The sequence below is a fragment of the Macrobrachium nipponense genome, chromosome 20 (assembly GCF_015104395.2).
Source record: "Macrobrachium nipponense isolate FS-2020 chromosome 20, ASM1510439v2, whole genome shotgun sequence".
Classification (NCBI taxonomy): domain Eukaryota; kingdom Metazoa; phylum Arthropoda; class Malacostraca; order Decapoda; family Palaemonidae; genus Macrobrachium; species Macrobrachium nipponense.
The window spans coordinates 33,031,815-33,045,424 of record NC_061089.1 but is presented as its reverse complement, the minus strand read 5'-3'; the positions used below and the strand labels follow the sequence as shown (position 1 = coordinate 33,045,424).

The 13,610-nt window shown below is 33.8% G+C and overlaps 2 protein-coding genes across 3 annotated transcripts in view; one reads left to right on the top strand and one right to left on the bottom strand.

Annotated features, from left to right (window-relative positions):
• The first annotated feature begins 1,512 nt into the window (after nt 1–1,512).
• On the top strand, nt 1,513–3,445 carry LOC135220914 (uncharacterized). The gene has a single exon (XM_064258546.1). The coding sequence runs from the start codon at nt 1,587–1,589 to the stop codon at nt 2,448–2,450; it is 864 nt and encodes a 287-aa protein (XP_064114616.1). The 5' UTR covers nt 1,513–1,586; the 3' UTR covers nt 2,451–3,445.
• Nucleotides 3,446–5,834: 2,389 nt separating this feature from the next.
• LOC135220900 (glutamate receptor ionotropic, delta-2-like) overlaps nt 5,835–13,610 on the bottom strand; it is a 24,520-nt gene continuing 16,744 nt past the window's right edge. For both annotated transcript variants that reach the window (XM_064258533.1, XM_064258527.1), the window contains one exon: nt 5,835–5,957. In XM_064258533.1, the coding sequence (XP_064114603.1) occupies nt 5,865–5,957 (93 nt within the window). In that variant the 3' untranslated portion in view covers nt 5,835–5,864. The remainder of the gene's footprint in view (nt 5,958–13,610) is intronic.

Genomic DNA, 13,610 nt, shown 5'->3' with positions numbered 1-13,610 from the left:
CCTTTAATATCATCAGTATTTACTGCTGAAGTCACAGCCTTACAGATGGCTCTTGATATGATATCTGAGGCAAAAGCAAGTGTGTTATTTTCAGTGACTCATGTAGCGCTATAGATGCTATAAGACAGTATAAATCAGTAAACCAAATACTACAAGAAATACAAATAAAAATTCATCAACTCCTCCAATCAGGATTATCAATGGAAATATGTTGGATTCCAGATCACGTGGGAATAAAAGGAAATGAATATGCAGACTCAGCTGCCAAATTAGCCTGCACTATCCCTCCAACAATTACACATGCCCCAGTGTCAGCAGGGCCGGATTTAAGGGGGGGGGGGGGGGCAAAGAGGGCACCTGCCCATGGCCCTCCACATTTTAGGGGGCCTCAAAAAAAGGACCCAGGCTTAAATAATTTTTAATTTCAGTAAATATCTCTCCAACAAATGGGAGAATCTACTGTTTTTTTTGTAAATTAATGGGTGCTACGAAATCGCAATTCACAGTTGATGGACTCTGTGATTGGAAACATGCTAGTAATCGACTTGTTGGCCATGAACAATGCAAAGACCACCTTCAACCAGTTTTGTCAGCAGAAACTCGTGCAGTGGGAGCTGGAAGTATAGATTCTAAATTTGAGTTGCAAGTGAATCAAATTGAACAATATTGGCGCAGTGTTATACAGACTAGTGAGTGTGCTTAAATTTGCATGTGAACGCGGTCTAGCTCTTCGAGGCGATGATGAAAAAATTGGATCTCCTCATAATGGAAACTACTTAGGATTATTAGAACTTCTGGCTGAGTATGATGATTTCCTCAGGCAACACATCCAAAAACATGCAAATTGTGGCAGTGGTCATACAAATTATTTGTCTTCAACCATCTGTGAAGAACTAGTCAGCCTAATGGGTAATGAAGTTTTGAATGAAATCTTTTCACCCATAAAATTGTCAAAATATTACTCAATTTCTCTTGATTCCACACCAGATGAAGGCCACGTTGATCAACTAAGTCTGATTTTCAGATACATGGAGCATGACATCCCTGTAGAGAGATTTGTGAAGTTTTTGCCAAACCAAGGACACAAGGCTCAAGAAATGTTTGAAGGATTAAAAAAGTTTCTTGAAGATAATGACATTGACATTCAAAATTGTCGTGGTCAGTCATATGATAACGCCTCTGCTATGAGTGGGAGATATAATGGCCTGCAAGCCAAAGTGGCAGCTGAAAATCCTCATGCAGTTTGGATACCCTGTTTTGGTCATTCACTGAACCTGGTTGGAAAAGCTGCAGCTGAATGTTGTCAGGAAGCTCTCACATTTTTCAGTTTTCTTGAGGCAGTTTATGTGTTTTTCACAGCTTCTACACATCGGTATGCAATCCTTACAGACCTACTGAAAACTGTTGAATCTGGTCCAGTATCGGTGCCAAAGAGGGTTTCTACAACACGATGGTCCTGTCGAGCAGATGCCGTGAAAGCACTTATTCAAGGATATCACCCAATCTGTGAAGCTCTTGCCAAAATAGCAAGTAATGAAAATGAGCTAGCCAAAGCACGGTATGAGGCCAATGGACTCCATGACAAGATGCTCAAATTAGAGACTGCCATTTATGTTGTTTTTTGGCATGACATTCTTGGCCGAGTTGATGCTACAAGTAACACACTGCAAGACCCAAAACTTGATCTGAACACAGCAGTAGCAGTGTTGAAGTCCTTGGAATGTTTTGTACGTGAAAAGCGAGAGTGCTTTCATGTTTATGAGAAGAAGGGACAGGACTTATCTGGAACCGATGAATATTCTCCACCACGCATTCGTCACCGCAATGTGGGCCTGAATCCGTTGGATTATGGACGATCTGAGGAAGTATCTCTTTCTCACTCTGAAAAGTTTCGTGTTGATAATTTTCTTCCAGTAATTGATCAGTTTTTGAGTTCCCTTAATCAACGTTTGAAGGCCTACGAGAACACCTGTTCCCTTTTCGGTTTCTTATCTGGACTGGAATCACTGAGCTGTACTGAAATAGAAGCAGCTGCAGTAGAATTAGTTTGTGAATATAAAGATGATCTGGATCAATCACTTGGTGTTGAACTTGTACAGTTTGCAGATTTTTTCACCCAGTTTCTGGATGTTTATGTTAAGACTGATAGCTTTGGGAAGGAACATTTCCTTTACAAATTGCTGCTAGACAAGAAAGTTGCAGATACTTTTCCTAATGTTAAGATAATGCTACGGATGTACTTGGTGCTTATGGTCACAAATTGCTCTGGAGAACGTCCATTCAGCAAAATGAAGTATATCAAAAACAGACTTCGTACTACAATGCATCATGATCGACTCAGTCACCTGGCTTTGATGAGCATTGAGTATGACATCCTCAGAGACATTGACTTTGACATATTGATCACCAAATTTGCAAGGGCCAAGTCTCGTAAAGTGTCTGGTCTGTAAATACAGATACCGCTATACTTTTTCTATTCTACGAAGAAACTTTGGTTTTGATTTTAAGATTGGCGGCACTGAGTGTGGGTCATGCTTCCTAATCACCTTCGAAAAATGGTCAGTTTGTACAGTCAGGTGTGAAGAGTCCTGATGAGTGAAGGCAAACTAACATATTTAGATTTATGGTAATAAAACATATGCTATTTATTTGAAATTGCTTTTCATAATCCTTTTATACTAGAGTGTACAGAGTCAGGAGAGGTCATATTGCACACGTGATTAAGATGACCAAAATTCATTACTGGCAGGACCGGCAATGATGATTTCCCGGTGGAGCTTACAGAGGCCCCAGGTGAGGCTTGCTTCGCTTACCACCCGCCTCAAGCAGGGTGGGCCTCCACACATAGATTGTCCAGGGGCCTTCACATGTCTGAGTGTCAGACTGGGTAAAATCTGATAAACCATTGATTTACCAGGATTGGAAAGGAGAATGGGCCTCGGTGCCAACAACAAATAAACTTAAAAACATAAAAACTGACGTGTATGCATGGAGGACATCCTCACAGGAGGAAAGATCAAAAGAGTTGATCCTAGCAAGGCCCCATATATATAGGACACACAAGATTCTCGCATGGTCACTTGATGTCAACGCCACATGCTGGCCCAATGAAGTGTAGCAGATGTCAAACACCCATGACAGTACAGCATTTACTTGTTGAGTGCCCAAATTGGACCCAACAAAGAACTATTTATCTACGGAATTCAAAAATGAAAAGTATTCTGGCTGAAAGCAAAGATTTTTCAATTAATAACATCATAAATTTTTTTTAAATAAGATAGGTTTCTCAAATAAAGTCTAATTTTTTTTTCTCAGGATTGATCCCTGAGAACCAGCCCGAGAAGAGTCTACTTGAGACTCAGAGGTCTGGAAAAACTAACCCCTATTAATAGTAATAATCCAGTTCTAATTCAGTTGATAAAGGCTGTATACGTAGATAATTGGTTAGGAATGGTAGGTTTGATCCAATTCAACAAAGTTGGGTAAACTTTCAGAAAAGTGTTAGATATCTATCTCCTAAAAATAAAATGAAAAAAAGAAAAAATGGTTTAAAACAAGGCATTTTCTTCCATCCGTGACTTATATATAATATATATATATATATATATATATATATATATATATATATATATATATAGATATATGTATATATATATATATATATATATATATATATATATATATATTATATATATATATATATATATATGTTTTCATTTATTTGTTTATTTTTTGGTTTTGTTTATCCAATGGAAATACTTAATACCAGTAATAGGAATTTATCACACAGCTTATTCCTTATGTAGTCAAACTCAGAAATCATCACTAGAATTAGAATACTTGGGAGTAATTGCTGTTCACAGATCGATGAGGCCATTTACTAAAATTCCTTGGTCAAGTGGTTGAATCTGGTGGAGCCAATTGGTAACCTCATATAGGTCTAGTTCAAATAATTGTATAAACAGCAAAATTATATCTCTTCTTTGTTTACCCTTAGTTTTATGCGACTATATTTAACCAATTTTATTATAAGGCTTGTTTATGAATTTATGCAGTCATATTGTAAATGAAGCTGTAAGCTATAGGCCTATATGTGGTTAATTGCCTTTGTTTGCTAACACTTTTAAATTATAATTTAACATTATGTCATTTTAATACATGTTTCTTGGCATATAGGAAAGGTACATACATATATTTTTTTATATATATTTCCCAAATCAGTATTATTATTACTCAATAAATACATTAAAACTATAGAGCTTTTATATATCCCCTTCAATTAGCTTGAAAACAGCATAAAACTGCTCTCTTGACAGATTATTAACATACTTCATAAAAGATAGTCTCCGTTATTCAGTAAAATTTAATAAAGTATGCAAGGTTATAGGTATATGTGTGTGTGTGTGTGTAGACTTGTGTATATTTTCAAAGTGATATGTATTACGCAGGTAATAAATATTATTGGTTTCCTCATTGCCTTTCTTTTATAGTGCTACCAAGCAAAATCTATAATGCATACAAATATGCCTAGCCTACATGTCAAAATATATAATTTTTATTGTGTAAAATAACAGCCAGATTTACAGACCTGAAATTTAATGGATTATATATAATGCTATTGTTTAAGTTGTCAATTTAATTTAGTCAATAGTTTTCCAGGTTTTGAATATTTACGTAGGCCTGTAGCAAATTAATTTTAGCATACCTTAAACTAAAGAGTAGTGTTCTTATGATTAAACCCAAACGTAAATTCGAATACAGATTGAAGATTAGCTAATCATTAAAGGTAATTAATTGTGTTGACGTTACTGCAACCAGCTGATGAGGTGACAAGTGTCAGATTCGACAATCCTGCCAAAACAATGGCTATTCCATTAACCAGGATGCCTTCCCTTTTCTTTGCATACAGTTGCACACTGTTGATTTTTTTTATTCAATGACAAATATTTCAGTGACAGCAACTATGCAGAAAGAATAGAAATTTATATATTGCATCAAGCTTTTGTAATGGTATGCTATATTTTGGATAACTGTTAATGATTAACTTCGAAATAGATACAGTAATGATGAATCTTGCATTCTATGAAGTTATAATGGTGGGCCATCAGGTAAGAAAAAGGCTTCTTAATATAATAATAGATTCTCATCTGTTTTAAAGTATAATCATGTTTTCCTTTTCCTTATATTTATTATTGTCATAAAATTTATAATATTTCCATCTTTATTTTCTTGGGTACTAGCCAAGTTTTATGTTGATATGGGCACAGTGATTTCTGTAAAGTCCACAAATTGGACTTGGGTTTTTCACTGAGTCTTTGGAATCACTTAACAAATCTGTACCCTTTTTATTGATGCCCTGTTGCTGCCTGTCTCTGATTCATCCCCCAAAGTTATATGGGATTCTCTTGCTGCATCTGTCATGACATCACAGTTTGAAACCATTTCCATCCTCACTAACTTTTCTTGGTGTTTTCACTATCGTACGTCCATTTCAATGAACTTAATTGATTCTTTATGTATCGTTCTATTATTGGATTCTACATCAGGTTTGATTGATGACTGAGATGTCATTATGTTTTTCCCGTAGGTGAATAATGGCTTCTTTTCACATATGGCCTTTTTGACCCACTGATGGATTCACTAAAACACTATTACAATGGCGCCTGTATTACTACACACACATTTTTACGGTAATTTGTTCTTGCTCTATTATTTCCTTTCTAGAGAATTTGATTATATTACCTGTCATGTAAACAGTCTCAAATGTTTTGCTGGCTGGAAAATAAGGAAATTGAAGAAAATGGTTTTTGCTTTATTTAGTTTACTTTTGGGTTATAGTTCTTAGTAGGATTAATAGTATGGTTTTATGCTGTGGCATTACCATCCAACGTGAGCCTCTCCAATATGAAAGCCAGGGTGGATACTGCTGTTCCCAGGGTGAACATGTAAAATGCAGTCTGAAATTAGATAAATGTTGATGATTTTCTTTTAACTTTTATCATATTGGGTAACTGATGTTATGCATTTTATATACTTGTCCATTACCACGCATATAAAATATGTATATATATATATATATATATATATATATATATATCATATATATATATATATATATATATATATACACATTATATATATGAATAACTTGATCACGAAGTATATAAAACGTGATACTATGTATAAAGGCTTTTCCTTCATGGCAAAAACCTTCATTTATATATATATATATATATATATATATATATATATATATATTATATATATATATATATATATATATATATATATGCACACAGGCAGTCCCCAGTTATTAGGGGGGGTTCCGTTCTTAGCGGGGAGATGCAGTGGCGATTCTACCCCTCAAAAAGTTGGGGGGGCAACTCCAGGGCAAAGATAATTGTTGGGTGGGCATCGTAGGAAAGGTGACTGAAAATAATAAAAATTTTGGAAACATTTTGAAACTCGTGGAGGAATGAATTTGACTAAAAGTAAATGTCCATATAGAATTTTGTTTGATTTCCTAAGCTAAACAACTGTAAAGCATCCATCGGATATTTTACCTGACTTGCACGATATGAAAATTTAACACTCAAAACTATATACAGTTCCAAAAAATACGTAAACATTAAAGAATGGATAGTAAGTATAAATATAATACACATTTGAACCAAATAAAGAAAGGTAGTAACTATATGAAATGAACTGATATACATGGGGCATGTCATGACAATTCTGAAAAGGTTCAGTTTGACATTCAAAACTATATACGATCCAAACCAATATGCAAATTATTAAAGAATGTTAAGTTTGTGTAATAGACATTTGCACAACTTAATTGTATTAACTAATGAAATGAGCAGACAGATATAGACCATGTCATGACCATTCTGAAAATGCTGGTTTGACGTTCAAAACTATATACAATCCCAAACAATATGCAATTATAAAAGAATTACAAGTTTGTAAAATGCACATTTGAACAAAGTAAGGAAATGAAATGAACAGACATATATGAGGCTTATCGTGAAAATTCTCAATGTTTTGACATTCAAATTTAAATAATTCATAACAATATGCAATTATTAAAGAATGGCAAGTTTTTATAATACACATTTGAACACAAAACAGATATGGACCATGTCGAGACAATTCTCAAAATGTTTAGAGCAGTTTGACTCTACGATTATCATGTCGGCTGCCAAACTCATCCACAAAACTATCTAAGTCAATACTCTCAGCTCGTTTACTTTCAATTGATAATAATGCAGTGTTACTTAGTCTCTCACTAGTCATTGAATTTCTAAGAAATTTTTTTAATATTTTCATTTTGGAAAAAATTCTTTCACAAGAAGCACTAGTAGCAGGAAGTGTTACAGCTATCAATAGTAACCTGTATAAGCAATCAAAGGCAGATTTATATGGATGAATAAACGACAAAAACTCTACTAATGATGTACGTAGGGCTGAGGTTCTTTCTGGAGCAATTTCTTAACTAAAGGTAGCTCGTGTTTTAAATCACTTTGATTAACTGAATATGATAAAGCAAATGACTTCAAGTCATCCTCATGTAAGAACGTCTGTCCAGCAGGACAAAGAGGTGAAATGCCACAGAAGATCACACATGAATCTTTGGAAAAACGACGATTTAATTCACTATTCAAACAGTCTAGTACTTCATGCAAGATTGTGACGTGTTGTGCATGACTTGGCTCCACAACTCACTGGCCAGTTGTTTCCAGAATAATAAAATCACGGAGCTGTCGAGGTTTTCTTGAACGTTTTCTTGTCACTGTTGGTGAAATGTCACATTTTATTTTTACAGAGTTCGTCAACCCTATTAGAGTAGTAATCAATTAACTTGGAGTTTCTTACATCAGTTAAATCTTCACGAAGACAAGAAATAAGTTTAGCTGCTTTTCCAAGGTCTGCCTGTTTATCCTGCAGCTGCTGGGATACTTTATTTATTTCCCCCAGAATTTCAGAGAAAAACTGCAATAAACAAACAAATTCTGCATCCATCTGAGCAAGTAAACCTCTAGCAGATACAGCTTGAGCTCCAGTATCATCTGCGGAAGTCTCCTTCAAAAGTCTTATAATACATTCCAGACGTAATAAAGCATTTCACAAGAGGTAGCCCGACACCACCAGCGAGTATCACTGAGATGTTGAAGTTCTCGAATTTGTTCTTCAGGAAACATTTCACGCTGTAAAGAAAGGAACTTCCCATGAACCACTGCATTACTAGCAAAGATATAGACTTCTTCAAGAAGACTGAAAAGTTCAGATACTTGTGGTATATTCTTTGCAACACTTGCCAAAACCAAATTGAGCTTATGACCATAACAGTGAACATAAGCAAAGGGTGCTCTCTCTTTTATAAGTTTCTGAACGCCACTAATTCCTCCATTCATGACTGATGCTCCATCAAATCTCAAGCCAACAAGAGAAGATTTATAATATAAGCCTAATTTTTCTAGTTTTCAGTATTATGTCTGTGATATATGCAGCATTCAATGAAGACATGGGAATGAATGAAATAAAACATTCCTGAATACAGTGAGAGATTTCATCATAAAATCGTACTACTTATAGTGCTAATTGCTCAGTTTTGCTCACACCCTTGGCTTTACCGGCTTGAACAGAAAAGTAATGGCAGGATTTTATGTTTTCAGCTATCTCATTCTGTATTGCAGAACTGGTGTACTTCTCATTTTTTGGACCACTTTTGACACGTTCAGTTATAACAGGATCATGTTCGGCAATGTATCTAAGAAGTTACCGATATTTCCTGGATTTTGTTCATCGTCCCCTTCTCTGTGATCTCTGTGCTATATTTTGTTACTGTCAGGAGTATAATCTCACCAAGAGTTTTAGTGAAATGACGATTTTCACGGATTTTTTTCTGATAGCCCTTACTTATGCTCTGTTTAATGGATGTTTTATCAGTTTTATTGTGTTGGTAGTCAATCCACGCAGTATAGGAGGATTTGTGGATATATGAACTCAGGTGCTTTGCAATGGCCCCACCTTTTCCTTGTGCCTTTTTCCATCATCTAAAGCCACTCTTTACAAATGCATCGTCTGCATTGCCATAAGAAGGTGATGCAAATTAAGTGCCTACAAGCAAAACAGAACATTGCATCACGTTCTTGAGGGTACTCTGTCCAATTTTGTGTGACTAGTTATAGTGGCTATTGTTATATTCAATAACGATTAATTTTATATATAATATTTAATTTAAAAAGTGGGGGGGGGGGGGGGGCAAACCAGGGGAATGGCCAAAATCTGGGAGGGCAGCTGCCCCCCCATGCCTCCCCCTAGAATCGCCTCTGGGGAGATGATAAGTGAAAACCCCCACTAACCGAAACTTGGCGATTTATTGCGCTGATATCCAGTTAATGGCTTCGATAACCGATTAATGGCACCTCTGCTAGGTATGCTATGGTACCATAACTCTATTATTGGTGCCTTATGGTGCTGATAACCGGAACTCTGTGCTTTATGCTGCTATAAATCGTCAATTTTATGACGCTAGACAAGCCCCATAAAACTGGATCGCCATTAACAGAGTCCGCCCGTAACTGGGGACTGCATCATATATATATATATATATATATATATATATATATATATATATATATATATATATATATATGTATATTTATATATTATATATATATATATATATATATATATATATATATATATTCTCATCCAGATCAAGGGCAGGAATTCAGAAGCAGAAGACACAGTATCCATTTATCCCAAGCTTTCATGTTTCATAATCACATCATCAGGGATATCTACAACAATAAAATACAATATATCAATATAAAATTAAAAGAGCTTTATACGAGACTTTAATTTAAAAAGCGGACGAAGGAAACTGATAAAAACGAAATAAAAAATAAAATTGTTAAGAAGAGAAAACACTTATACATCTTGCTTTATCTTTAACATCGGACTGGAACCTCTTTCACCAAGAAATTGTCTTCTTACAACAATACTTTACCAATAAGTGTTTCCCTATCCATGTTTTTCACACGATTCTCAAAAAACTTCTAAATAGAAAATTCTCCAATAGGCCAAATTGTTTTGACGTTCCTAAACTCCCATTCTATGCAACGTTTCCTTTCTTATATGAAGATAAATTTCGAAGGGATTTCTTGAAAACCGTCCAATTGTCCTAAATGTAATTTGGGAAAATATATTGGATCCACAAGGCGGCTTCTCGGGGTGAGGGCCGATTCCCATAGAGGGATAAGTTATAGAACCGGATGTCGATTGACTAACCCAGAATCCTCTAATATACATAGCCATACAATTAAATGCAAAACCGTAATCATCTATGAAGATTTTAAGATCATTGGTTATACAAACAACCCACAAGAACTAGTACTTATCCTTGAAACTTTAAATATTAAACAACGAGTTCCTTCTCTGAACTGTCAAACAAATGCTGTTCCCTTGTATCTGTCTTAACTCTTTGCCTCTCTCGAAAAATTTTTTGTATGTTTTGTTCTTAGTGCGTCCTTATCCTCTGTAATGGTAGGTTAACCTTCAGTGTTTTATTCATTTATTATGAGTAATTTGTTTTTTAAGTGTGTCTGTATTTTAGTATGTGTTCTGAATTTTACTATTTTGTTTCCAAGTGCGTCTTTGTTCACGTGTGTTTTCTGTTCTTAACAATTTTATTTTTTATTTCGTTTTTATGTTTCCTTCGTCCGCTTTTTAAATTAAAGTCTTGTATATTTTATATTGATATATTGTATTTTATTGTTGTAGATATCCCTGATGATGTGATTATGAAACATGAAAGCTTGGGATAAATGGATACTGTGTCTTCTGCTTCTGAATTCCTGCCCTTGATCTGGATATATATATATATATATATATATATATATATATATATATATATATATATATATGTATATATATATATTGTATATATATATATATATATATATATATATATATATATATATATATATATATATATATATATATATACATATATATATATATATAATATATATAATATATATATATATATATATATATATATATATATATATATATATATATATATATATATAACTGAATCACGAAAGTTAGGAACGAATGAAAAGTAAGTTGTATTAAAGCAGATTCTAAAAGATTTCGTGATAAGACATCTCTTGACCTTGCAATTACTGAACTACCAACCCAATTTATTCAGTGGTTGTTTTCACTTAAATGAATGAATATTGCATTAGATGTTTGCCCAGTTTTTACAGAATATTTATGCTGGCTTAGCCTTACTTCTAGGCCTTTGCTAGACTGTCCGAGATAAAATGAGGGACAATCCATACATGGAAATTTATATATTATGTTGTTGCTTTCTCTGGGGCCATTTTTTATTAACATTCCTTTTAGTGTGTTATTATAGGAAAAAATAAGGTTGACATCAAAAGCTTTTAACAATGATTTAATGGTTCCAAATCTGTTAAAATAAGGCAAACTGAGAATATTCTTAGAATTTTCTTTCTGCGTGTTACACTATAAAACTTTTTGTGGGCTTTATTATAACAAATATCTAATATATGTGAAGGATAGCATAAATCTTTCCCTATTTTTCTTATGTATTCAATTTCTTGATCCAAATATTGTGGACTGACAATGCGCAATGCTCGTAAAAACATAGAAGAAAAAAATCTTATTGATAGCAGTGATTGGACTAATTGTGCACGTCAAGATTGTGTTGTTAACTTATCTAGTAAACAAATAAGTGAAAATGTTGTGAGTGCGCTTGGATATGGTTTATCTTTCTTTATAACAAGTAGACCTTCTGCTTTAATGATTGCATCATTCCTAAGTAAATTTGAAAAATATTGTGATCTTCCTCAAAATCATGTTGACATGATTAAAGGTATTGTTTACGGAGCTGCCAACGTTAAGCATGAAAGTAACTTCCCTGCTCGCTAAAAGAAAAGTTTGACTGATCTTAAAAGGGACAATACTATCTACATTACAAAAGCTGATAAGTCAAATAGTATAGTAATTTTAGATAAAGCTGACTATATATCACGTATGCAAGCCCTACTGGATGATGATGTGACTTATAAAAAACTAACAAGAAATCCCCTTGATCAAGTCATAAAAAACATCAATAACACCGTGAAAAATGTCCTTAAAGATAAAACAGAACTACTAGGCAAATTGTCAGTCAAATCTCCTTCGCTACCTTACTTGTACGGATTAGTCAAAACGCACAAAGAAAATAACCCTATGCGGCCTATTATCAGTACTGTTGGTTCAATTTCATATAAACTTTCGAAATATATCACCAAGATCTTGTTCCCGTTACTTGGAACCATCTCCGATTCTCATATATATGATTCTCTAGATTTAGTTGATGAATTAAACAAAATTGCTCTTTGCCCTACTAATAGATTCGTTAGTTTTGATGTATGTTCTCTTTTTACTAAAGTCCCTATAGACTCTATTTTAGAATATCTTAGTAATGAACTAACTCAGCATGAATTACCTCTACCTATAAGTCACATTATTTCTCTCACGAGTTTGTGCATTTGTGATTGTAAGTTTATATTCAATGGTCAATTTTATCAACAAATATTTGGCATGGCAATGAGAAATCCTTTATCACCACTACTCTCAAACCTGTACATGGAATTCTTTGAAAAAGCGCTACTTACCTAATATCATTTATTCCTGTAAAGTGGTATCGTTATGTTGGTGATATTTTAGCTGTTCTGCCTGTCGGTATTGATGTAAATGATTTACTCTCTAAATTAAATAACCAGGTACCATCGATTAAGTTTACTCTAGAATTAGAAAAAGACAATTGCCTCCCTTTCTTAGATGTTTTGATACATAGAGAACCATTTCAATGTAAATTCAGTATTTATAGGAAACCAACCAACAACTTAACTTATGTTCATTTCTTCTCAGGCCACCATCTTAACATAAAAATATCAATTTTTTCTTCTATGTTTTTACGAGCATTGCGCATTGTCAGTCCACAATATTTGGATCAAGAAATTGAATACATAAGAAAAATAGGGAAAGATTTATGCTATCCTTCACATATATTAGATATTTGTTGTAATAAAGCCCACAAAAAGTTTTATAGTATAAGTAACACGCAGAAAGAAAATTCTAAGAACATTCTCAGTTTGCCTTATTTTAACGGATTTGAAACCATTAAATCATTGTTAAAAGCTTTTAAAATCAACCTTGTTTTTTCCTATAATAACACACTAAAAGGAATGTTAATAAAAAATGGCCCCAGAGAAAGCAACAACATAATATATAAAATTCCATGTATGGATTGTCCCTCATTTTATCTCGGACAGTCTAGCAAAGGCCTAGAAGTAAGGCTAAGCCAGCATAAATATTCTGTAAAAACTGGGCAAACATCTAATGCAATATTCATTCATTTAAGTGAAAACAACCATCGAATAAATTGGGTTGGTAGTTCAGTAATTGCAAGGTCAAGAGATGTCTTATCACGAAATCTTTTAGAATCTGCTTTAATACAACTTACTTTTCATTGTAATTTCAATGTTAGTCGTGGCCTTTTTCATTTAGACCCTTGTATTTGTAAC

Bases quoted from the DNA above. Each gene is read 5' to 3' on its own strand.
- LOC135220914 (XM_064258546.1), top strand. From the start codon at position 1,587: ATGCTCAAATTAGAGACTGCCATTTATGTTGTTTTTTGGCATGACATT.